Source organism: Oncorhynchus masou, chromosome 21 (genome assembly GCF_036934945.1).
Source record: "Oncorhynchus masou masou isolate Uvic2021 chromosome 21, UVic_Omas_1.1, whole genome shotgun sequence".
Classification (NCBI taxonomy): Eukaryota; Metazoa; Chordata; class Actinopteri; order Salmoniformes; family Salmonidae; genus Oncorhynchus; species Oncorhynchus masou.
Window position 1 is genome coordinate 5,358,504 of NC_088232.1, and position 25,516 is coordinate 5,384,019.

At 43.9% G+C, this 25,516-nt stretch overlaps 1 protein-coding gene across 4 annotated transcripts; it reads right to left on the bottom strand.

Annotated features, from left to right (window-relative positions):
- Window positions 1–284: 284 nt before the first annotated feature.
- LOC135507618 (zinc finger protein 662-like) lies at window positions 285–25,177 on the bottom strand. 4 transcript variants are annotated; one of them, XM_064927177.1, is made up of 7 exons: window positions 24,670–25,177; window positions 23,083–23,213; window positions 21,992–22,150; window positions 15,946–16,098; window positions 14,874–14,985; window positions 9,596–10,334; window positions 285–1,159 (listed from the first exon to the last, which is right to left on the bottom strand). In XM_064927177.1, exons 1-7 carry the CDS (start codon window positions 24,944–24,946, stop codon window positions 877–879), a joined length of 1,854 nt encoding a protein of 617 aa, XP_064783249.1. In that variant the 5' UTR covers window positions 24,947–25,177; the 3' UTR covers window positions 285–876. The 4 variants fall into 4 exon arrangements, 3 of the variants coding, with proteins under 3 accessions (XP_064783249.1, XP_064783248.1, XP_064783247.1); XM_064927175.1 differs by lacking the exon at window positions 285–1,159 and having other exon boundaries at window positions 9,020–10,334; window positions 24,975–25,177; XR_010450676.1 differs by lacking the exons at window positions 9,596–10,334; window positions 14,874–14,985; window positions 15,946–16,098; ... (1 more) ...; window positions 23,083–23,213; window positions 24,670–25,177 and adding exons at window positions 2,148–2,278; window positions 2,683–3,176 and having other exon boundaries at window positions 285–533; window positions 612–1,974.
- Between the last annotated feature and the right edge of the window lie 339 nt (window positions 25,178–25,516).

The following is a 25,516-nucleotide window of genomic DNA, read 5'->3' on the forward strand; positions in this document are numbered from 1 at the left end:
CCAACATCAGTGCCTGACTTCACTAATGCTTGCAGCTGAATGGAATTAAGTCCCCGCAGCAATGTTCAACATGGAAAGCCTTCCCAGAAGAGTGGAGGCTGTTATAGTAGCAAAGACGGGACCAACTCCATATTAATGCCCATGATTTTGGAATGAGATGTTCGACGAGCAGGTGTCCACGTAATTTAGGTGATGTGAGGTAGTACGCAATTTTTGGGGACCATTTTTGGCTCGTGGGCTACTTTCAGAAGAACTGGCTAAAAAGAATAATGAAAGTCTTAGAATTAAAAGTCCCATTTTGTGTTTATTAAACAAACAAGATCTAAATAATCCATATGAAAACCACAAATACACGTCTCAACTAAAAATCTGCATGAACTTGATAAACTGCATACATTTTCTCATTAAAAGTGTCTTGGCGAAAAAATTAAGTAGTTGAATGGAAGTCATGAAATCGGCATTTGTGAACATCATATAGCCTACACCAGGACTCTCCAACCCTGTTCCTGGAGAGCTATCGTCCTGTAGGTTCACTCCAACCCTAATCTGGCGCAACTGATTCTAATAATTAGCTGAACCAGGCTCGATATAAGTAGGGTTGGAGCGAAAACCTACAAGAGACCCCTGGCCTACACAGTACAAACACAATATGTAACAGACTTTTTAGGGTTATAAACTGTATGCCTTATATAATCACACAATGTCTGGATGCAATTTTCTACCCAGAAATATTCAACACTGAAATGTGTTACTCTTGTTTTTCCAAACCCATCTATGGATATTTTCTGCTGACAACAATGAAAATTAATCTTTGTCTTTAATACAGGGTTTGATCTAAACGTCAGAAGCTATCGGGTGCAATGGTTACTTTCTATACTATAGAGTAGAATGGTTTTTTTGCTGGTGTATCCTGAGGTAGCTCCTCTCTGAAAAACTCTTACTACAATGCGTACAAGCAAATGGCCTTTCTCCCGTGTGGACCTTCAGGTGCATCTTCAGCTGGTGCTGGCGGGAGAACCTTTTCTCACACTGGGGGCAGCTGTAGGGTTTCTCCCCTGTGTGGACCCTCTGGTGCCTCTTCAGGTTGCCAGCCTGGGCAAAGCTCATGTGACACTGGGTACAGCTGAAGGGTTTCACCCCTGTGTGGACCCTCTGGTGCCTCTTCAGGTCACCAGCCTGGGCGAAGCGCATGTGACACTGGGTACAGCTGAAGGATTTCACCCCTGTGTGGACCCTCTGGTGGATCTCCACCTTCTGGGAGCAAGAGGAGTGGGTCGTGACATTTGGATTTGTCTCTAAGCTTTCCCTATAATCTAAGAAATCTCTACCCTGTGAGTGTCCTTCTCCTGAGGGAGTCTCGTCAACATTCCATGTCAGAGGAGTGTCGCCCTCCACTTTCACAGTCACCTCATCTACGACTATAACCTCCCCTTTCTTATCTAGGCACCCTTCAGAGTATACGCTACTACTGTACTGGTTCCAGTCCCCACTAGACAGATCAGTCTGTGTCTCTAAACCCAAGGGCATGTTGCCAGGGTCCAACTCTGTTGTGTAAGAACAATCATCACTGCCAGTATCTAACGTGTCGCCATCTCCACAAGAATGAACCATTCTCTGGCTCTGGTAAAATACTGGTTGGTATTCTGAGCCAGGAGCAGGTGGACAACCCAGTGGCCCCAGCCCCAGTCTCTCTGGGTCTGATCTGTGGTCAGATCCTGTGCGTAAGAGCCTGTGTTTTACAGTTAAAGTCTCTGTGTCTGTCGCTGACTTGAGGATGGCTTTCGGCATTCCACTGACCTCCATGATGCTGTGTCGGGTCCTGACCTGCGGTGCGACGGAGGTGGTGAGGTCCTCCGTGGCTACAGGGAGCGCCACTCCTGCTGCTGTGCCAGTCTGGATGTCTCTGCTGTGTCTTGAGTTCTCCTCTCCTTCAGTCTTCTCCTGCTTGACCCCAGGTCCTGCAGCCTCTGCTGACTGACACAAAAAGAGAGAAGGTTATTACCGGTACAGTGGAATTGGATAACAATGTCGTAGGGCTCTCACATCCTGAGGATGTGCATGTAAGCAAATTAATAGTTGAGGGAGCCTTTCTGAAATAAACGGGCAATGTTTGACTGTTATTTTCAATGTTACACTATGACACAAACCTCTATCACGATAACATGCTGGGTTGAGGATCCACTCCCCTCATCTATAGCTATGGGTTGGCCATCTCTACATGCGTTGTGTTCCGCTGGCTTCACAAAGCTCTTGTGGCCACCAGTGAGATGTCCTTCACCTGAGAGAGAGTGATTGGGGAAAAAGGGGTGGTTAAGTTAGGTACTGTCAATGCTCAACACTATATTGAACACTGTCTACAATTGGCAAGGATGTAAAGTAACACTTCTCATAAAGTCAAGTTAATACTATTGATGGATTGATTATGTTCCATGCATCACATTATTTTAATTGAGTATGATAATTGGAAACTCAGTAAATCAAGAATCTGGTTAGAATATGATATTGTCTTTGTGCAAGAATAATTTGTTCTTCATTGACCTACCTGGTAAAATAAAAGCTAGATAATCAAGGGAAGTATTGGATACTATCGAAAAATGTTACAAGACCCAATTCTAGGTAACACATCTGAACACATGCACTGAGGGGAAAGGGGCGATAACCCCTGCCATCTGCAAAATGTACCTCTTGCCATTCCTCTGTATCGGTCGAGGGACTTGTCACTACTGGGACGACTGGCGAGAACGCGCTCACGCATTGTCCTCTCTGCGCGATCCCGTGCCACCTTCATTTCCAGTAGCTGCAGTTTTCTCCGCAATGTCCTGTTTTCTTTCTGGCTTTGAGTTATTTCCAAACGAAACACTGCATAGTCGTCGTCTACGAGTTTACAGATCTCTGCAACGGCTGAATTCGCTAGAACCTCCATGATGGAGGCTAATTGAGTGTGAAAAACCATACAGTTAGCCATTGTTAACAGCTACTAGCTAGCGTTACCTAGATAACATCTATCCACCAAGTCCTATTTCCAACGCGAATCAAACATTACCTGGGGAAATTATTAATCATATTTTGAGTTCCAGGGTGTTAATACAGGTCTAAATAACAACAGTAAAAACGCTAACGTGGAAATTGTTCTTGGTTACTGTTCTCTTCCGTTTACACTAAAGAGAAAGGATCTTATTGGTGAGCGTAATAGCTGAAAGGGTGTGGTTAAAGTGAAACGTACCCTCGCTGTTCTTTGAAGTACTGTACTGGTTATTACCTAATGGCGTCTTTCTGCAAGCACACATTCAGCCATGTTGGTCAAAGCCCAAGGTGAAAGTGTAGGAATTTTGGATAAACGCGAAAAAAACATCATGTTCGTGGTAAACACAGGTTTAGGAGATCTTATACGTCTTCTATGAGATATTCTTAATCAGCCAACGTAACTTTTTGTGAATTCTGAAGCATTTGAGACGTTAAAACATTTATGTAATCAATGCACGCACATAAAAGACTTCATAATTCATAAAGGTCATATTAACTGACTGATATGATCTCAGGGGTCGTTCCATTTCATTTCAGCAAGCCATTTTAGGCTGTCCTGAAATCGTTTCTGTAGTTAGAAACATTATTTTGATGAAATATCATTTGAAATGAAAGCAATTGATGGCACCCAAATTGTCAATTTTAATATATAGGACTCATATAATATTCAATAAACATAGTACCTAACATCCAATTTGAACCAAACTTTTTTTGTAACTCTAACCACGTTTCCCTCCACAGTTGTATGCGAGTAAAATCCTACCATATAAAAAAAATCACAACAGCTGTGATGGAAACAGGAAGTTTCGGTACAATTTTATAATTACCGACAGATCATTTGTTCGTTTAACATGGTATCTTTTTGTGTCATTAAAATTAATTATACTAGGAAATGCGGTGGAAACAACTTCATGCGCAAATATTAATATAATAACTATCTTAACGAAGTAAATTTGGAGTCACGCGATGATATGGTGTGTGGTCTTCCCACTACGACTCGGGAAACCATGCAGTTTATTAAACTACAGATTAAATAAATTATACTGAACTTCACAGGGTGGTGAAAGTGCACAGTAAATTTGAATAACAAATACAAATATTCTGGCTCTTATCCATAATAATCTCATCATATAGACTCACTAGCCTACTCGCACTGTACGTAAATCGGAGACACTCCAATTAGTATGAAACGTTACGTTTCTTATGGTATGTATTCATGTGTGGATTTCCATCACCCATTCCGTATGATATGTTATGAATGACATGTTATGAATTTGCAAAAACGTACACTACCGGTCAAGAGTTTTAAAACACATTAATTCAAGGGTTTTTCTTTATTTGTACTATTTTCTACATTGTAGAATAACAGTGAAGACATCAAAACTATGAAATAACACATATGGAATCATGTAGTAACCAAAAAAGTGTTAATCAAATCAAAATTGATTTTATAGTTGAGATTCTTCAAATAGCCCCCATTTGCCTTGATGACAGCTTTGCACACTTTTGGCATTCTCTCAACCAGCTTCATGAGGTAGTCACCTGGAATACATTTCAAGTAACAGGTGTGTTTAATTTAAAGTTCATTTGTGGAATTTCTTTCCTTCTTAATTGCGTTTGAGCCAATCAGTTGTGTTGTGACAAGGTAGGGGATATACAGAAGATAGCCCTTTTTGGTAAAAGACCAAGTCCATACTATGGCAAGAACAGCTCAAATAAGCAAAGAGAAATGACAGTCTATCACTACTATAAGACATGAAGGTCAGTCAATACGGACAATTTCAAGAACTTTGAAAGTTTCTTCAAGTGCAGTCATAAAAACCATCAAGCGCTATGATGAAACTGGCTCTCATGAGGAACGCCACAGGAATGGAAGACCCAGTTACCTCTGCTGCAGAGGATAGGTTCTTTAGTTACCAGCTTCAGACATTGCAGCCCAAATAAATGCTTCACAGAGTTCAAGTAACCGACACATCTCAACATCAACTGTTCAGAGGAGACTGTGTGAATCAGGCCTTCATGGTCGAATTGCTGCAAAGAAACCACTACTAAAGGACACCAATAATAAGAAGAGACTTGCTTGGGCCAAGAAACACAAGCAATGGACATTAGACTGGTGGAAATTTGTCCTTTGGTATGGAGTCAAAATGTAAGATTATTTGGTTACAACTGCCTTGTCTATGTGAGATGCAGTGTGGATGTTCTCCGCATGTGTATTTCCCACCGTAAAGCATGGAGGAGGAGGTGTTATGGTGTGCGGGTGCTTTGCTGGTGACACTGTCGATGATTTATTTAGAATTCAAGGCACACTTAATCAGCATGGCTACCACAGCATTCTGCAGTGATATGCCATCCCATCTGGTTTGGGCTTGGTGGGACTATCATTTTTTTTCAACAGGACAATGACCCAAAACACACCTCCAAGCTGTGTAAGGGATATTTGACCAAGAAGGAGAATAATGGAGTGTTGCATCAGATGACCTGGCCTCAACAATCCCTCAACCTCAACCAAATTGAGATGGTTTGGGATTAGTCGTATCGCAGAGTGAAGGAAAAGCAGTCAACAAGTGCCCAGCATATGTGGGAACTCCTTCAAGACTATTGGAAAAGCATTTCAGGTGAAGTTGGTTGAGAGAATTCCAAGTGTGCAAAGCTGTCATCAAGGCAAAGGGTAGCTACTTTGAAGAATCTCAAATATAAAATATGTTTGATTTGTTTAACACTTTATTGTTTACTACATGATTCCATATGTGTTCTATAATAGTTTTAATGTCTTCACTATTATTCTACAATTTAGAAAATACTAAAAATAAAGAAAAACCCTTCAATGAGTAGGTGTTCTAAAACTTTTGACCAGTAGTGTACATGTTACAAATTTCCTAAACGTACAATATGTTACGAATTTGCAAAATGTATGATATGCTCTGTTACAAATTTTGGCTAGCTGTATTACGTTAGGTAATGTTAGGGTTACGTTTATGAGTTAGGTTAAAAGGTTAGGGAAAGGGTTTGCTAACATGCTAAGTAGTTGAAAAGTAGCTAAACATTATTAAGTCGTTGAAAAGTTGCTAATTAGCTAAAATGCTAAAGTTGTCTGTGATAATATTCGGGTTGCTAGACGTTCTGGTAATATGCCCACCCATTTCCTTAAGTAACCATCTGTCGTATGTAACCCTCCAAACGTAACACATCATACTAAATAGTGTCTCTGATTTACTTACAGAATAATACAAAACGCTCTGAGACCAGATACATTATCAGTTCTCTATGTCTTACAAGTAGTATGAAGTTACGGCATGGAGTAATGTTTCTTCATCCTATGTAATGTATAACTGAATTTGTTGATGTTTTTTTCCCCCTCTTCTGAGAAATTAATCAATAGCCACATTTCCATCCAACCATTTCATGCAGATTAATTACCTGATGCATGAAAAAGGAAACGACAGGGCTGATGGGAACATTAAATGCTGAAACAATTTTATTAATGCTGACAGACAATTTATTTGTTCAACACGGTGGGATCTTTTTGTGTCAGGTAAATAAATGTGAGAAATGGCGGTGGAAACGCCTTTATGTGCAAATATTGATATAATAATATATTAAAGTAAACTTGGAGTCATGCGATATGTTGTGTTGTTCTCACAATTACTTGAGTAAAAGTCTTCATCGACATCACCTCAGCAAGGTAAATATTCAACAGTCTTTGTTCTAGCCTAGGTTTACTGTCTCTGTAAAAACAGGTATTTGTTTCGGCCTGTTTCAAATGACAAGCTAACAAAGTGTTAATAAGGGGTATGTGGTTAATTACCCAAATACTTATTTTCCACCATAATTTGCAAATAAATTCATTAAAAATCATACGTGATTTTCTGGATTTTTTTTCTCATTTTGTCTGTCATAGTTGAAGTGTACCTATGATGAAAATTACAGGCCTCTCTCATCTTTTTAAGTGGGAAAACTTGCACAATTGGTGGCTGACTAAATACTTTTTTGCCCCACTGTACATCTCAAGCCACACTGCTTCAATGTATCCCCATTGTGGACTCTCCTATGTCTGATAAGGTTACTCAGGAAGGAGAAGCTCTTGTAACATAGTTTGCACTTGAAGGGCCTCTCCTTGGTGTGAACGGTCTGGTGCTTATTTGCAGTACACCTCAGTAAAGTGCTTACCAAAAGAGGGGTAGGCGTACAGCTTGTCGGCGTCCATCCTAATGCTCGACCTCCCACGTTGTGACCCAATGACACCAGAGAGAGAAGCAGGAGCCACCACCCTCAGGTGGTTAGTCTTTGTGCTCCCTCTAGACATTGTTGTGGGTGTTGTTGGGATTGTGTGCTGTGTTGGAGGCTAGGTAACTTTCGTGTCCATGTGAATTAAATACACTGCTCAAAAAATAAAGGGAACATTCAAATAACACATCCTTGATCTGATTGAATGAAATATTCTTATTAAATACTTTTTTCTTTACACAATTGAATGTGCTGACAACAAAATCACACAAAAATTATCCATGGAAATCAAATTTATCAACCCATGGAGGTCTGTATTTGGAGTCACACTCAAAATTAAAGTGGAAAACCACACTACAGGCTGATCCAACTTTGATGTAATGTCCTTAAAACAAGTCAAAATGAGGCTCAGTAGTGTGTGTGGCCTCCACGTGCCTGTATGACCTCCGTACAACACCTGGGCATGCTCCTGATGAGGTGGCGGATGGTCTCCTGAGGGATTTCCTCCCAGACCTGTACTAAAGCATCCGCCAACTCCTGGACAGTTTGTGGTGCAACGTGGCGTTGGTGGATGGAGCGAGACATGATGTCCCAGATGTGCTCAATTGGATTCAGGTCTGGGGAACAGGCGGGCCAGTCCATAGCATCAATACCTTCCTCTTGCAGGAACTGCTGACACACTCCAGACACATGATGTCTAGCATTGTCTTGCATTAGGAGGAACCCAGGGCCAACCGCACCAGCATATGGTCTCACAAGGGGTCTGAGGATCTCATCTCGGTACCGAATGGCAGTCAGGCTACCTCTGGCGAGCACATGGAGGGCTGTGCGGCCCCCCCAAAGAAATGCCACCCCACACCATGACTGACCCACCGCCAAACCGGTCATGCTGGAGGATGTTGCAGGTAGCAGAACGTTCTCCACGGCGTCTCCAGACTGTCATGTCTGTCACATGTGCTCAGTGTGAACCTGCTTTCATCGTGGCGAATTTGCCAATCTTGGTGTTCTCTGCAAATGAAAAATGTCCTGTACGGTGTTGGGCAGTAAGCACAACCCCCCCTGTGGACGTCGGGCCCTCATACCACCCTCATGGAGTCTGTTTCTGACCGTTTGAGCAGACACATGCCTGCTGGAGGTCATTTTGCAGGGCTCTGGCAGTGCTCCTCCTGCTCCTTGCACAAAGGCGGAGGTAGCGGTCCTGCTGTTGGGTTGTTGCCCTCCTCCACGTCTCCTGATGTACTGGCCTGTCTCCTGGTAGCACCTCCATGCTCTGGACACTACGCTGACAGACACAGCAAACCTTCTTGCCACAGCTCGCATTGATGTGCCATCCTGGATGAGCTGCACTACCTGAGCCACTTGTGTGGGTTGTAGACTCCGTCTCATGCTACCACTAGAGTGAAAGCACCGCCAGCATTCAAAAGTGACCAAAACATCAGCCAGGAAGCATAGGAACTGAGAAGTGGTCTGTTGTCCCCACCTGCAGAACCACTCCTTTATTGGGGGTATCTTGCTAATTGCCTATAATTTCAAACTGTTGTCTATTCCATTTGCACAACAGCATGTGAAATTTATTGTCAATCAGTGTTGCTTCCTAAGTGGATAGTTTGATTTCACAGAAGTGTGATTGACTTGAAGTTACATTGTGTTGTTTAAGTGTTCCCTTTATTTTTTGATCAGTGTATGTTTCGGTTCGACTGAGAGGGGAAACTCAGCACAGAGTTAATGTTGTATTTAACGTAAACCAAATAGTCCTACACTCATAACGTGAAGTTCAGTACTTTTATTGCACAAAATGACAAGTTTAATAACTGTTCTCACTATGGTAACACTTACCGTACATCTAGCACCCTCGGCTTTAATAAAATACATTTTAGAATACTTTGGAAAAGGATAAAACATTACATTGCACAAAAACAGGACAAGGTTATCACTTTACATCAGCGAAGCACTTTTACAGACACCATATCATCTACGCTGCCTCATCACACTCATTTCCTCAGTTTACCTCATCCGGTTCCCTACTACATCCCAAACTAACTAGCACTAAATAATCAAATCAAATTATATTGGTCACATACGTGTTTAGCAATGTTATTGCAGGTGTAGCAAAATGCTTATACTACATTACATGTCCCTATACGGTAGACATGGGTCTTGTGCATTTTCTGCTGGTGTATCCTGACGTGTCTCCTCTCTGAGAACCTCTTCCCGCAGTGCGTACAGGCGAACGGCCTCTCCCGCGTGGACCTTCAGGTGCACTTTCATATTGTGCTGGTGGGAGAACCTCTTCTCACACTGGGGGCAGCTGTAGGGTTTCTCTCCTGTGTGGACCCTTTGATGCCTCTTCAAGTGGGTCGATCGGGAGAAACGGGCACGACACAGGTGACAGCCGAATGGCTTCTCCCCCGTGTGTATCCTCTGGTGGATCTCCACCTGTTTGGGGAAACTGAAAGCTTTCCCACAGAACGAACACGGGAAGCGCTTTTCTTTACTGATTCCGTCTCTACTACTGTCATTTGTCAATGGGCTTGTGTAGCCATTTCGTGTTGAAGAATTGTCTGAGGTCTGGTTTAACATAAGGAGAGTGTGAGGAGGATGAAGGCCAGGGAGTGTCTGTGTTGTCACAGGGTCCATGTTCCAGTTGATAGATCCTATAGAAGGCAGGCTGAAGGCAGCATCTGTTAGGGGGTTAACCTGAGGAGCCATCAGTTTCTCTGAATCACAACTATAGAAGCAGGACGGAGCATCGCTAGCCGAGTCTGTGTCTGTTCTCTCCAACCGCATACGGACACCTCCCCGTCCCTGCAGACCAAATCTACGCCTTGCTGTCGTCTCAGCCAGTCTGTTGTCATGGAGACTAAGTTCAGTTGTGGTTTTGTGTTCGGCTGTTTGTTTCTGGTTGTGGTTAACAGTGTTGATCCCAGGCCCAGAGTTGAGGACGCTGTCCCATCCACAGACCTCGACTATGTCGCTACTGGATCTGGCCTGCTCAGTGATGTTCTCCCCTGGGCCCTTCACTGCACCGGTCTGGCAATCCAAAATTGCCACCCAGTCTCCTCTGTTAACCTCCAGCCAACCACCTGCAGGAAGAGGTAACAAAACAGACTATAAGAATATATAGAAGATAAATACACAACGCAGAGGATGCGAGGACGAGAGTAAATAGTTGGTCTTCAGTTCAACAGCTGTTTAGAATCTGTGGAATGTCAGTCCTGCACTCAGTGCTACAAGTGCCACATTTTCATTGGTCTGTACATTGAGTCTGGAGCAGGATACTTGTTATTTGGCCATTGGCCCAGTTGTACTGCAAGGACTTCTGATTGGTCAACCGCATGCTAGGGTGGAAGGTTATGAATGGCATCCTGTTCCTTTGTTCTGTGGAGAAAAGCTGAGGACAGGGGAGACTGAACATCTACCTCCCAGCATAACATCTATGATTGGTCCTCTTTGAATAAACCTATTTTTCTCCCTGATTTACTTTGGAGTTTGTGTTATTGAAGAATAACATCAACTGCTAACAAGACTTTACAAACATGCCAGAGAAAACATAACGGTATGACTAGAACTACTGTTCCCTGAAGGAGTGAAACTGGATTTATTCCATAAATGTAATACCGCTCTTCACCAAGTCCAGGAATGGGCAGCGCAGGGCCAAATGGGTGTTGTACCTAATTTCTCTCCTTCAGGGAACAGTATTATAGACATAACATTACGTTCCCTTTCAGTCAGTCCAATTCAGAATAGCCTACCATGGGGAACTATAATCACGCCCTAAGCCGACCCCAACGGATACTAAATGAAACAGCCCATGGAAGACCACCGACAGTGTGCTGCCTAGTTATTTCCCATCCCAGCCATAAGCACATTGTGGGCTACACTGGAGCAGTGACATCCAAGCGATTAAAACCTTTGAAAAAAATGTGTGGTGATGCCCAACTCGCCGCGGCACAAATATCTCCTCCAGTCAACCTTTTAAACAATGCCCAAAATGCTGCCAGACCCCTTGTGAAGTAGGAGATGCCACAGCTAGGTAACCCTTGCCGCTATATGCCAGGGGAGAGAGAGTGTTTAGAGAGCGCCCTGCGCCCCACCATGACACCGTCCATTCTTTCCGAATTGAGTAACCCATCTTGCGGGACAACAACTGGGCCATGAGAACCACTTGCGACAGTAGCTGGGGATCCCTCCACTGGGCCAGTGCCCGAAGATATGTCGGGGACACTGGAATTGACTGGTTTAGGTGGCGAGATGCTTCCAAGCGCGTTGCTAGCACCCAGCACTGGAACAGCCGCATTAATAATAGTTCCAGGGGACTGACCACCATCATAGAAGCCATCATCCCCAGTAGGCGCAGGAACTGGTGAAAACATACTGTGCTGCTCAACCGAAATTGGGTCAAGCAGAGCTGGAAGCTCTTTCTCTGGTGTACAATAAAACCTAGAGAATGAACATGGGGCACTAGCCGCGGTGTGAAACACTGCTTGTTCCTTTGGCTGCTATCAGCCAACTGTCTAGGTAGGCCAACACCCTCAGCCCCTGATGGGTGCCAGAGCCGCCTCCACCACCTGTGAAAAAGACGAGAGGCGAGAGAGACAAGCCGAATGGGAGTACCAAAAACGTGTCGGCTATCGCCTTGTAATGGAACCTCAGGAACTTTATGTGACTGGGGTACATGGGCACACGAAAGTACGCATCCTTTAGGCCGATAGTGGATGAACCAATTTCCTGGACACATGGACAGTAACAGCCGCTGGTTTGTGAGCATTTTGAACTTGCGAACTCTGAGATGCTTGTTCAGGGCAAGCATGTCTAGAATAGGGCTTAAACCACCGTCCCTTTTCGAAACCAGTAAATACAGACTGTACCAGCTCTCCTGGGCTTCCAACAGAGGAACCATTCGTTCTGCCTGTTTCTGAAGCAGGGAGGATATTTCCTCCGTTAATACTGGCAGAGGCCAGGGGAACAGTTGACGTGATGATGCCGCAAAAACGTGGGGGGGGATTCGTACAATGAATTGTAGCCTGACATCACTGTTCGCATGATCTAGGGCAGATCAGGCAGCGAGTCTCCTGTAAAGTGCCATCTGAGGAGGCATGACGCCCCCAGTAGTGGCCTGGGAAAAATATGTTTCCACCACACTCAACAAACTTGTATGTGCTTCTACACCTGCATTGCTTGCTGTTTGGGGTTTTAGGCTGAGTTTCTGTACAGCACTTTGAGATATCAGCTGATGTTCGAAGGGTTATATAAATGAATTTGATTTGATATCTGAATGTGGAGAGACATGTTTTAGTGAACTCACATGTGGAATACACAACACTCTTAACATCCGCAAACAATGGGGTTGAAACAATATGTTTAGGTGGAAACGTTTGCCCGAAGTCTCCTTTCCTGTGCCGTAGCAGGACCATGTCGCCCCTGGAAGCGGTGGGGTGCTTGTGCCAGGCAGATTGGCGTTGTGCCTGTCAATCAGGCCGGTTGGACCTGGTGCTGGGCCGGGCCCCTGGGACAGCCCGTTTAGCCGGCCCAGCATCAGAGGTACATTTCTCTGTCCCGCTCTCTCTGAAAACGTCAAAGATGGCAGTGTGCCACCACAGTAGCGACCCTGCTCTTGCCGAGTGCCAGAACGGTACACCGGGACGTGAACAGAATGAAGTTGGCCGTAACACGAATCTCATCCAGGAGCTCTGTGTGGGACTCTCCTGCAGCCAAAGCCATGCCAAGCTCCGGCAGCAACTCTTGTCTAGTAGACCTGCAATACAGTTATCGACAACAGGGATCAGCCATCCCCTCTGTGCAATACACCTTATCCAGCCGAGCAGCTGAAAAGCGACAGTGCTTGTTAGGGAGCATAGGATCCGCATTAGCCACACCCTTGTGAGTCAACAGGCTAAGTAGCCAGGTAACTTGCTATAGACTGGAGGCGTGTGCACCAGCCCCGCCCAATCCATCCCCTCCAGATCCATGAAGGGGGCACACCAATGCAGCATCAGCTGAGCTGAATGCGGGTTGGACCAGGTTGTCATCAATTCTTCGACCAAATCCAGAAACAGGGATAGGTGGTGCTTGACTGTGGCAACCACAGGGGGCTGATACTTCCCACCGAGCCTGGACTTTGCCACGGGTGTGAACATGGCCACTTCAACTCCAAAATGTATAGCCACCCTGTGGCACAATTCTATGAACAATGCATTGGATACCAGGGTTTACCCCGCTACTCACATAGTGTTAGGGGGTGGCTGTCCGGGAACTAAGTCCTCTTCCGAGAAACTCCTGGAGCGTCCAGAACACCATGTTGTCATCCGAAACCTGTGTCCTGTATGTCATCATGGGAGACAAACCAGCCGGCTCACTATCTCCTAGCTGGGAGGCTAGTTCCACCAAAGCCCCAAATCTCTCTCTGTTTCCTGCACCTCATTCCCAGGCGAGATACCGGCATCCGGGAAAGGAAAGTTGCCATTGGTAACTCCAAGCTTTCACAAGAATGCGAGACGTCTTGCCAGGGAGTTTGCACGCAGTATGTGGCAATGCTCACACAGACTGGTTCAAGTGAGGGCCGGCTGAGCGTGTTCAAAGCCGAGACAAAATACACATAAATCGTGAGCATCTTTCAGAGAAATAGTATAACTGCATGACTGGGTGAATGAACACATCGTCGCCTCGGCCGCTTTCTTAACCGTTTTAATCATTTTCTTCCAGCAAATTGTGGATTAGGAAACTTGTGAGAGCAAATACAAACTAAGCACACAACATACAGAGGGTGAGCACGCTCTACCACTATGGGACAGTTTAGTTGGCCCAACGTAATTCTCGTTATCCAATTGTTTGTTTTATTAGCGTGAATCGTTCCTGTTCACACCGAGGTGAAGAGCAGAATAATTGAAGGAAGGAATCTGTGCCTCATGCTTATCACCTGTGGAAGGCGGGGCTTCCAGCGAGGCACGGATTTCATTGGCCTTGTCAGGTGAGATCTTGCAGCCAAAGTCGCGAGAGAGTGCAATTCCCCATAGTATGTTGTACCGAAGTTGACTGACTGAAGGGAAACTCATACATATTTTGAGTCAATTAACTGGTCAAGTTCATACATTATAATGTGTGTTTTTGTATACAAACATAAGTTGTATTAATTTCATTTTATAAAAGAATAGTAACCAGTTGCATCACTATTCTATTTTGTATCTAGGCTATATGTATCACTATTCCCATTGAAGATGTATTACTGTATGGAGGCTATATGTATCACTATTCCCATTGAAGATGTATTACCTTATGGAGGCTATATGTATCACTATTCCCATTGAAGATCTATTACTGTATGGAGCCTATATGTATCACTATTCCCATTGAAGATGTATTAATGTATGGAGGCTATATGTATCACTATTCCCATTGAAGATGTATTACCTTATGGAGGCTATATGTATCACTATTCCCATTGAAGATCTATTACTGTATGGAGGCTATATGTATCACTATTCCCATTGAAGATGTATTACTGTATGGAGGCTATATGTATCACTATTCCCATTGAAGATGTATTACTGTATGGAGGCTATATGTATCACTATTCCCATTGAAGATCTATCACTGTATGGAGGCTATATGTATTTCTCCCTTACCTTGCTCCCTCATCTTTACTCCACTCAGCAGGTCAATGCTCTCTGGTCCATCTTCCATTGTCTCCTCTTTGACCAGTAGCAGATCAGACTTTCCATCCTCCATGTCTACTGACTGTAAGAGATACAGAGTGAGAGGATGTTGGATCAAGAAATCTGATATGCGCACTCTGCTATGGAGCATCTTCTGATTGGGCAATGAGGGATTGCTATGAGTACTATGCAAACATGTTAGTTGATTTGACACTATGCAAATGTATAGTTAATTTAATTACATGACGCTCATTAAAATGGTTTGATAATTCAAAGGCATAGTCCCACACTAATTTTGCCCCACACAACAAAATTAATAATGACCTGGGGCCATATCCGAAGAGAGTCTCAGAATAGAAGTGCTGATCCAAGATCAGGTCCCCGCCTGTCTACATAGTCTTATTCATTATAATCTAAAAAGCAAAACTGATCTTAGATCAGCACTTGTACTCTGAGAGGCTTTGTGGATGCAGAGAGTAGTGCGCACGGCCCAGTATATCACTAGGGCCAAGCTTCCTGCCATCCAGGACCTCTATACCAGGCTGTGTAGGAAGGCCCTAAAAGTTGCCAAAGACTCCAGCTACCCTAATCATAGACTGTTCTCTCTGCTACCGTACTGCAAGCGGTACTGGATAGTATAGGTCCAAAAGGCTTAACTGTTTCTACCCCCAAGCCATAAGACTCCTTAACAGCTAACAGGACTGTTGGCATTGACCCCCCCCATATTACCTCAATTACCTCTACTAACTTGTGCCCCCACGCATCGACTCTGTACCGTTACCCCCTGTATATAGCCTTGTTACTGTTATTTAATTGTTGCTCTTTAATTATGTTAGTTTTCCAACAAACAAAAAAATCATTTTTATTTATTTATTGTTTACTTCAGTTTATTTAGTAAATACTTCAACTTCTTTTTTTCTTAAAACTGCATTGTTGGTTAAGGGCTTGTAAGTAAGCATTTCACTGTTGTATTCGGTGCATGTGACAAATAGAATTTGATTTGATCTAATACCATTCAGATAGTAGTTTACATTGGGCTCACCTCAGTGAGACTGTGTGTGGTCCTGTGCTGCTCAGCTGGTTCCTCTGTGGGTTCAGGAGGAGTTGTAGTCTGGTTGTCCTCCATGACCATGTTCCCCTCAGTGTTCCCCAGACCCTCCTCCTTCACCAGCAGCACCTCTGGACCCTCCTCCTCCTGAAAGAGAGCCATGATACAGATTACAGACATACACTCTCTTAGGTACGTACACACACACACGCACAGAAAATACACACTTTAATGATGGATGGGCCATACTTGTGAACATTAGAAACAGTTTAAATTCAATTTAAAAAATGCTCATCAGCCAATTAAAATCATCAATTGACTTGCAAGTGATAGAACAAACACACAGATAATAAACACTCTTTCAACATGGAGTGTTTACCCAGCCCCATTATTTTTGAGTCCTTATACTGTCGTTACAGAATGACATAATTGTTGTTAAACCCGTCATGGTGGACATAAATATGATGTTGTGGGTAAAAGTAAGTCAGCTATGATAAGTTAAAATTCATCAGACAAACCTGACTAAACTATTTTGAAGTGTACAGTAGGTGTTTCAGACCACTTGCAAATGTATTAAAAATAAAAAACTGAAATCACATTTACATAAGTAATCAGAGCCTTTACTCAGTACGTTATTACGGCCTCAAGTCTTCTTGGGTATGAAACTACAAAAATGTGTTTTTTTTCTCTCTCATTCATCTCTGCAGACCCTCTCAAGCTCTGTCAGGTTGGCTGGGGAGCGTCGCTGCACAGCTATTTTCAGGTGTCTCCAGAGATGTTCGATCGAGTTCAAGTCTGGGCTCTGGCTGGGCCACTCAAGGACATTCAGAGACTCATGCCAAAGCCACTCCTGCGTTGTCTTGGCTGTGTGCTTATGGTCGTTCACCTGTTGGAAGGCGAACCTTCGCCCCAGTCTGAGGTTCTGAGCGCTCTGCAGCAGGTTTTCATCAAGGATCTGTCTGTACTTTGCTCCGTTCATCTTTCCCTCGATCCTGACTAGTCTCTCAGTCCCTTTCTCTGAAAAACATCCCCACAGCGTGATGCTGCCACTACCATGCTTCACCATGGTGCCAGGTTTCCTCCAGATGTGACGCTTGGCATTCAGGTCAAATAGTTCAAATCTTGGTTTCATCTGACCAGAGAATCTGGTTTCTCATGGTTTGAGAGTCCTTTAGGTGCCTTTTGGCAAACTCCAAGCAGGTTGTGATGTACCTTTTACTGAGGAGCGGCTTCCATCTGGCCACTCTACCATAAAGGCCTGAATGGTGGAGTGTTGCAGAGGTAGTTGTCCTTCTGGAAGGTTCTCCCATCTCCACAGAGGAACTCTAGAGCTCTGTCAGAGTAGCCATCAGCTTCTTGGTCACTTTCCTGACCAAGGCCCTTCTCCCCTTACAGCTCAATTTGGTCAGACGGCCAGCACTAGGAAGAGTCTTGGTGGTTCCCAACTTCTTCCATTTAAGAATGATGGAGGCCACTGTGTTCTTTGGGACTTTCTATGCTGCAGACATTTTTTGGTACCCTTCCCCAGATCTGTGCCTCGACACAAAACTGTCTCTGAGCTCTACGGACAATTCCTTTGACCTCATGGCTTGATTTTTGCTCTGACATGCACTGTCAACTGTGGGACCTTATATAGACAGGTGTGTGCCTTTCCAAATGATGTCCAATCAATTGAATTTACCAGAGGTGGACTACAATCAAGTTGTAGAAACATCTCAAGGATGACTAAATGGAAACAGGATGCACCGGAGCTCAATTTCAAGTCTCATAGCAAAGGGTCTGAACTCATACATAAATAAGGCATTCATTTTTTCTATTTTTAATAAATTGGCCAAAATTTCTAAAAACCTGTGTTCGCTTTGTCATTGTGGGATATTGTGTGTTGATTGTGTTTAAATTTTTAAAAAAAATCAATTTTAGAATAAAGCTGTAAATAACAAAATGTGGAAAAAGCAAAGGGGTCTGAATACTTTCTGAATGCACCCTATATTGTGAACTTCCTGACGAGCAGTCCCCAGGTGGCGAGGGTAGGCACATCCGCCACGCTGAACCTCACACGGGGCCATGCTTAGTCCCCTCCCATACTCCCTGTTCACCCACGATGGCACGGGTGCGAACTACTCCAACACCACCATTAAGTTTGCTGACGACATGATGGTGGTAGGCCTGATCACCTACGATGAGACAGCCTATAGGCAGAAGGTCAGTGACCTGGCAGTGTGGTGCCAGGACAACAGCCTTTCCCTCAATGTCAGCAAGACAAAGGAGCTGATCGTGGACCACAGGAAACGGAGGGCCGAGCACACCCCCATCCACATCGACAGGGCTTTAGTGGAGCGAGTCAAGAGTCTTAATCTTGGTGTTCACACCACTAAGGAACTAACATGGTCCACACACACACCAAAACAGACGTGAAGAAGGCACAACACCATTTCCCCCTCAGGAGGCTGAAAAGATTTTGTAATGGGCCCTCAGATCCTCAAAAAGTTCTACAGCTGCACCATTGAAAGCATCTTGACTGGCTGCATCAAGGCTTGGTTAGGCAACTGCTTGGCATCCAAGCAAAAGGCGACACAGAGGGTAGTGCGTACGGCCCTTCACATCGCTGGACCCGAGCTCTCTGCCATCCAGGACCTCTATACCAGGTGGTGTCAGAAGAAGGCCCTAAAACTTGTCAAAGGCTCCAGCCACCCAGGACTGTTCTCTCTGCTACCGCTCGGCAAGTGGTACTGATGCACCAAGTATGGAACAAACAGGACCCTAAACAGCTTCTACCCCCAAGCAATAAGACTGCTGTTACCTTGTACCCCTGCACATTGACTCGGTACTGGTACCCCCTGTATATAGCAAAGTTATCACTACTCACTGTGAATTTATTCCTCATGTTATCATCTTTCTATTATTTGTAAATGTTTCTTTCTGCATGGGAAGGGCCCATAAGTAAGCAATTTACTGTTAGTCTACACCTTTTATTTACGAAGCACATTTAATGTGACAAATAACATTTGATTTGTAGGTATATATAGTAGGCCTTATGTGTAATGGTTATAACGCGCTGTTGGGTGTATGCAGAACAGGGTGAGATCAGATGTGATGTATACTAAAGAACAGTGGTGTAAAGTACTTAAGAAAACATACTTTCCGAATGCACTGTATATTGTGAACATCTCTCCTCTCCTGGACTTCCTTACGGACAGTCGCCAGGTGGTGAGGGTAGGCACATCCGCCACGCTGACCCTCAACACAGGGGCCCCTCAAGGGTGTATGCTTAGTTCCCTCCTATACTCCCTGTTCACCCATGATTGCGCGGGCGATTTTTTGCTTATCTGCACTTTACCATTTATATTTGACATCTTTTACTTTAACTCTACAACATTCCTAAAGAAAATAATGTACTTTAACTCCATGCATTTTCCTTGACACCCAAAAGTACTCGTTAGCAGGACAGGAAAATAGCCAAATTCCTACATTTATCAAGAGGACGTCCATGGTCATCTCTTACTGCCTTTGATCTGGTGGACGCTCTAAATACATGCTTTGTTTGTAAATTACTTTTGAAACATAAGTATATTTAAAACCTAATACTTTCACTCAAGTAGTGGGTGACTTTCACTTGAGCCATTTTCTATGAAGCTATCTTTACTTTTACTCAAGTATGACATTTAGTGCCTCCCGGGTGGTCTAGGGCACTGCATCGCAGCGCTAGCTGTGCCACCAGAGACTCTAGGTTCGCGCCGGCTGCGACCGGAAGGTCCGTGGGGCGACGCACAATTGGCCTAGCGTGTTCCGGGTTAGGGAGGGTTTGGCCGGAAGGGATATCCTTGTCTCATCGCGCACCAGCGACTCCTGTGGCGGGCCGGGCGCAGTGCACGCTAACCAAGGTATGACATTTGGGTACTTTTTCCACAACTGCTAAAGAGAGCCTCATTGAAACTCTTAGAACGAAAAGTCCCATTTTTGTTCATTAAAAATAAACATTTTGAAAACACCACATGAAAACCACACATATAGAGTCTCTGGTGGCCGTTTTGTCACACCGAACAAAAATATAAACTCAACTTGTGTTGGTCCCGTGGTTCATGACCTGAAATAAAAGATCCCTGAAATGTTTCATATGCACACAAAGCTTATTTGTCTCAAATTTTGTGCACAAATGTGATTACATCCCCTGTCAGTGAGCATTTTTCCTTAGCCAAGATAATCCAGGTGTGGCAAATCAAGAATTTGATGACAAAGAATGATCATTACAAAGGTGCACCTTTTGCTGGGGACAATAAAAGGCCACTAAAATGTGCAGTTTTGTCACACAACACAATGCCACAGATGTCTACATTTTTTGAGGGAGAGTGCGATTGGCATGCTGACTGCAGGAATGTCAACCAGAGCTGTTGCCAGATAATTTAATGTTAATTTCTCTACCATAAGCCGCCTCCAACATTGTTTTAGAGAATTTAGCAGTCCATCTAACTGGCCTCACAACCACAAACATTGCCAGCCCAGGACCTCCGTACCTGGCTTCTTCACATGCGGGATAGCCTGAGAACAGCCACCTGGAAAGCTGATGAAACGGATGAGTGTTTCAGTCTGTAATAAAGCCCTTTTGTGGGGGAAAACTAATTCTGATTACCTGGGCCTGGCTCCCCAGTGGGTGGGCCTATGCCCTCCCAGACCAATCCATGGCTGCGCCCCTGCCCAGTCATTTGAAATCCAGACTAATTTATTTATTTAAAATTGACAGATTTCCTTATATGAACTGTAAGTCAGTAAAATCTTGGAAATTGTTGCCCTAGTATTGAATGGATCAAAGAAATAAGCATTTGTGAACAACATATAGCCTACACAGTACAAACACAACATGTAACATACTTGTTATGCTTAAATATATCACACAATGTCTGGATAAAATATTATACCCAGGAATATTCAACACTGAAATCTGTTACTCTCATTATTCCAAAGGTATCTGTGGATCTTCCCTGTTGACAACACTGAAAATGATTCTGTCTTTAATGTAGGGGTTGATCTAAATGTCAGAAGCTAATGAGTGGAATGGTTACTTCCTATGTTATAGAGTGGAATGGTTTTTCTGCTGATGTATCCTGAGGTAGCTTCTATCTGAGAACCTCTTTCCGCAGTACATACAGGCAAATGGCCTTTCTCCCGTATGGACATTTAGGTGCATCTTCAGATGGTGCTGGTGGGAGAACCTCTTCTCACACTGGGGGCAGCTGTAAGGTTTCTCCCCTGTGTGGACCCTCTGGTGCCTCTTCAGGTTGCATGCCTGGGCGAAGCGCATGTGACACTGGGTACAATTGAAGGGTTTCACCCCTGTGTGGACCCTCTGGTGGATCTCCACCTTCTGAGGGCAGCTGAAGCCTTTGTTACAGAACATGCAGAGGAACCGCTTCTCTTTACCGCCTGTTGTTGCTCCCCCTCCCTGAGCCTTGGCCCTTTGGTCCTTTGAGTTCAATACCTGATCGAAAAAGACGCTGCTGTCTGAATCGGATGGTGCCAAGGACGTGGACACTGGGTCACGATCCCTGAGTGCGTGTAAAGGTGAGTGGGTGGCGACATTTAGATTTGTCTCCAAGCTTTCCCTGTAGTCTAAGAAGTCACTGGTGCTTCCCTGTTTTCCTAAGTGAGTCTCGTCTGCATTCCATGTCAGAGGAACATCGCCCTCCACTTTCACAGTCACCTCATCTACGACCAGACCCTCGCCTTTCTTATCTAGAAACCCTTCAGAGTATACACTACTATTGTACTGGTTCCAGTCCGCTCCCATTGGATTAGTCTGTGTATCTAAGCCCATAGTCATGTCACCAGGAATCATCTCTGTCCCTGTAGCGTATGAACAGGACGGATCATTGCCAGTCTGTAACGTGTCACCTGAGTCCTGATGGGACAGAACCGTCCTCGGGCTCGGGTTACCATCAAGTAAATACTCTGAGCGGGGAGCAGGTGGACAGCCCAGTCGCCCCAGCCCTGTTAAAGTCTCTGTATCTGTCTCTGACTTGAGGATGGCGTTCAGCGTTCCACTGACCTCCGTGATTCTGCGTCGGGTCCTGGGCAGCTCTGGGGCAGTGGTGGGGTCTTCCGTGGCTACAGGGGGGGTTACTCCAGTCTGGATGTCTCTGCTGTGCCGTGGGTCCTCCTCCCGTTCAGACTTCTCCAGCTTGACACCAGGACTTGCATCTTCAGACTGACAAGAAAAAAGTAGGTAATTACCGATACATGAGTAGAATTTGATAATAATGCCGTAGGGAAGTCTCACAAGCTCCCTTATGGCAGATAAATGAGGATGTACATGTAAGCAAGTGAATAGCCGAGGGGAGCCTTTATGAAATGAACTGCCCACATTTGATATACTGTAATTTTGATGTAATCACGGTCTAAAATTAACACCCACCAATTGCGTGTAGATTGACATTGGCGGGTAAGAATGCCTAATTCACCTACTACGTTTTTGGGTGGTCACACATAGGGCTCTACAGTGCAAGCATTTCATAAAAATAGTCAAGTGAAGTATGGGCACAAGTGCAAGTTGTGATATATAGCTAAATAAATGCTGCAGCAGCTGTTTTGAAAGTATTTCTGCAGTTTTGTTTCATATCTGGTAATGTGCAAAGAAATCGGAATTCAAACGTTATAGCTACCCCACCTTGCAAAGCAACACTGCCTGTGCTGTGGGCGAAGTCTTGAAGGATTTATTTTTAGAAGCAATGCACCCAGCCTTAAATGTTGGTCTAATTTTCTCAAAAGTCTACTAAAATGAGACTTTGTTCTTGTGTTTCTTGTCTATTAACATTGCTTTGTTCACAAGCTAGGTTGCTTTCAATGTTTGAGTTTGCTTCCACTGCTAGCAAAAAGAGACATGGTATGGTCACAGGCAAGTGTCCCTGTTATTAAGGTAACCTTAAAGGGGCAGCTAAAAAAAATTGCCTCAACTATGCATGCTCATGTTTTTATTTATTATGGCGGCAAAAATATTTTGTCTGGTAAAAACAAAATCTGAGTGGCTGTTAATTAAAGCTATAATCATGATATTTTTTTACCTACCTGCCACAGTGCCTGGTATACAAAAAATAGTATGTTTACACAGACATACACTGGATGTAATAGTATTACACTAACCTCTATCACGATAACGTGCTGGGTTGAGGTTCCACTCCCATCATCAACAGTGATTGGCTGGTCATCTCTCCATGTATTGTGTCCTGCTGGCTTCACAAAGCTCCTGTGGCCTCCAGTGAGATGTCCTTCACCTGAGAGAGTGATTGGGGGAAAAGAGGTGGTTAGGTTAGCTACTGTCAATGCTCAATGCTATATTATACACTGAATCTACAATACATTAAGAACACCTTCCTAATAATGAGTTGCACCCCCTTTTGCCCTCAGAACAGCCTCAATTCATTGGGGTATTGACTCTACAAGGTGTCTAAAGCGTTCCACAGGGATGCTGGTCAATGTTGACTCCAATGCTTCCCACAATTGTGTCAAGTTGGCTAGATGTCCTTTGGGTGGTGGACCATTCTTGCACGGTGTGTCAACAGACTCAATTATTAATTAGATAAAAATGTAATATCTTAATTTAAGATGATACTAAATGAAGCAAACTCAGATTTGTACAATAATCACATACAGTACCGTTCAAACGTTTGGGGTCACTTAGAAATGTCCTTGTTTTTGAAAGAAAAGCAATTTTTGTTTGTACATTAAAATATCAAATTGATCAGAAACAGTGTAGACAGTCACAACATTAACAATTGTAGCTGGAAACGGCATACTTTTAATGGGATATCTACATAGGCGTACAGAGGCCCATTATCAGCAACCATCACTCCTGTGTTCCAATGGCACGTTATGTTAGCTAATACAAGTTTATAATTTTAAAAAGGCTAATTGATCATTAGAAAACCCTTTTGCAATTATGTTAGCACAGCTGAAAAGTGTTGTTCTGATTAAAGAAGCAATAAAACTGGCCTTCTAGTTGAGTATCTGGAGCATCAGCATTTGTGGGTTCGATTACAGGCTCAAAATGGCCAGAAACAAAGGACTTTCTTCTGAATCCTGTCAAGTCTATTCTTGTTCTGAGAAATTATGGATATTCCATGCGAGAAATTGCCAAGAAACTGAAAATCTCGTACAACGCTGTGTACTACTCCCTTCACAGAAACACGGTGCACAACTGAGCAAGAGGACAAGTACATTAGAGTGACTAGTTTGAGACAGACGCCTCACAAGTCCTCAAATGGCACCTTCATTAAATAGTACCGGAAAAATACCAGTCTCAACGTCAACAGTGAAGAGGCGACTCCGCGATGCTGGCCTTCTACTTGCACAGTACAGTTTGGGTTGGCCTGATATTGAAAGACCAATATGGGTTTCATGATTTTAGGTAATTCAGAGTGTGTCACGGTTTCTCAATTTTTCACACAAGGGCGTCTTTCCTTCGCTGGGTGGGCCGTTTGGAAATGTTTGGGCAAATTTTAAGTATACCCACTTCTCCAAGCACCACTACACAACTGGAGATAATATTTATAGATTGAGTGATTATGTTCCATGCATCATTGTTTTCAATGAGAAAATAATATGAAATGCAGTAAATTTGAAAGTGTCTTTGTGCAAGCTAAGTAATCAATAGAATTATTGCATACCATCTCAAAACTGACCAAGACCAAATTCTGGTTAACACCCCCCCCTCCCCTCCGCAAAATGTACCTCTTGCCATTCCTCTGTGTCGGTTGAGGATCTTGTCACTACTGGGACGACTGGCGAGGACGCGCTCTCGCATTGTCTTCTCTGCGCGCTCCCGTGCCACCTTCAGTTCGATGAGCTGAAGTTTCCTCCGCAATGCAGTGATTTCTTTCTGGCTTTGAGTTATTTCCAAACGAACCACTGCATAGTCGTCGTCTACGAGTTTACAGATCTCTGCCACGGCTGCATTCGCTAGCACCTCCATGATGGAGGCTATTTGAGTGTGAAAAACCATGGCCATTGTTAGCAGCTAAGTTAGCGTTACTTACTAGATAACGTTAACATCTACCATCCAAGTCCTGTCGCCAACGCGAATGAAATATTATCTGGGGTGTTTAGTGCTGTGCAGTTAAATTCGTCATATTTTGAATGGTTGTTGGTTGTTGGTCCATGGTTGTTAAAATGTCTAAATGACAAAAACCCAAACGTGAAAATTGTTCTTGACCATGTTTACTTCCGTTTACTTAGTCCTTGGAATTTGGTTGGCGGACACCACCCAAATTGTAGGTGCTTACACCGCCACCTACAGTCCTGGAGTGTGAGGCCAATCACAGCCTACCAACATAAAATTATCTTAATTAGTTCTGGTCCTATAAGAAAGTTACATATAGCCGTAGACACCTACACTCATTAAAAACCCATTGCCCCATTCCACTACTTTTACCCTATCATATCCTGCACCATACCAACGGACTGGGAGGATGGGACACCACCCCTCAACACACCCAGTAAAACTCTTATGAAGTCAAATCGTATACCCAAATACATCTCTGCAGCTGCCACCACATCCATTTTTATGAGATTTACTTTC

Coding starts and splice junctions, on each gene's coding strand:
- LOC135507618 (XM_064927177.1), bottom strand. CDS start 24,946: ATGGCCATGGTTTTTCACACTCAAATAGCCTCCATCATGGAGGTGCTA. Junction 10,335..14,873: donor AGTAAAGATGAGGGAGCAAG/GTAAGGGAGAAA, acceptor CTCTTCCTGCAG/GTGGTTGGCTGGAGGTTAAC. Junction 1,160..9,595: donor CGATCGACCCACTTGAAGAG/GCATCAAAGGGT, acceptor TGACCTGAAGAG/GCACCAGAGGGTCCACACAG.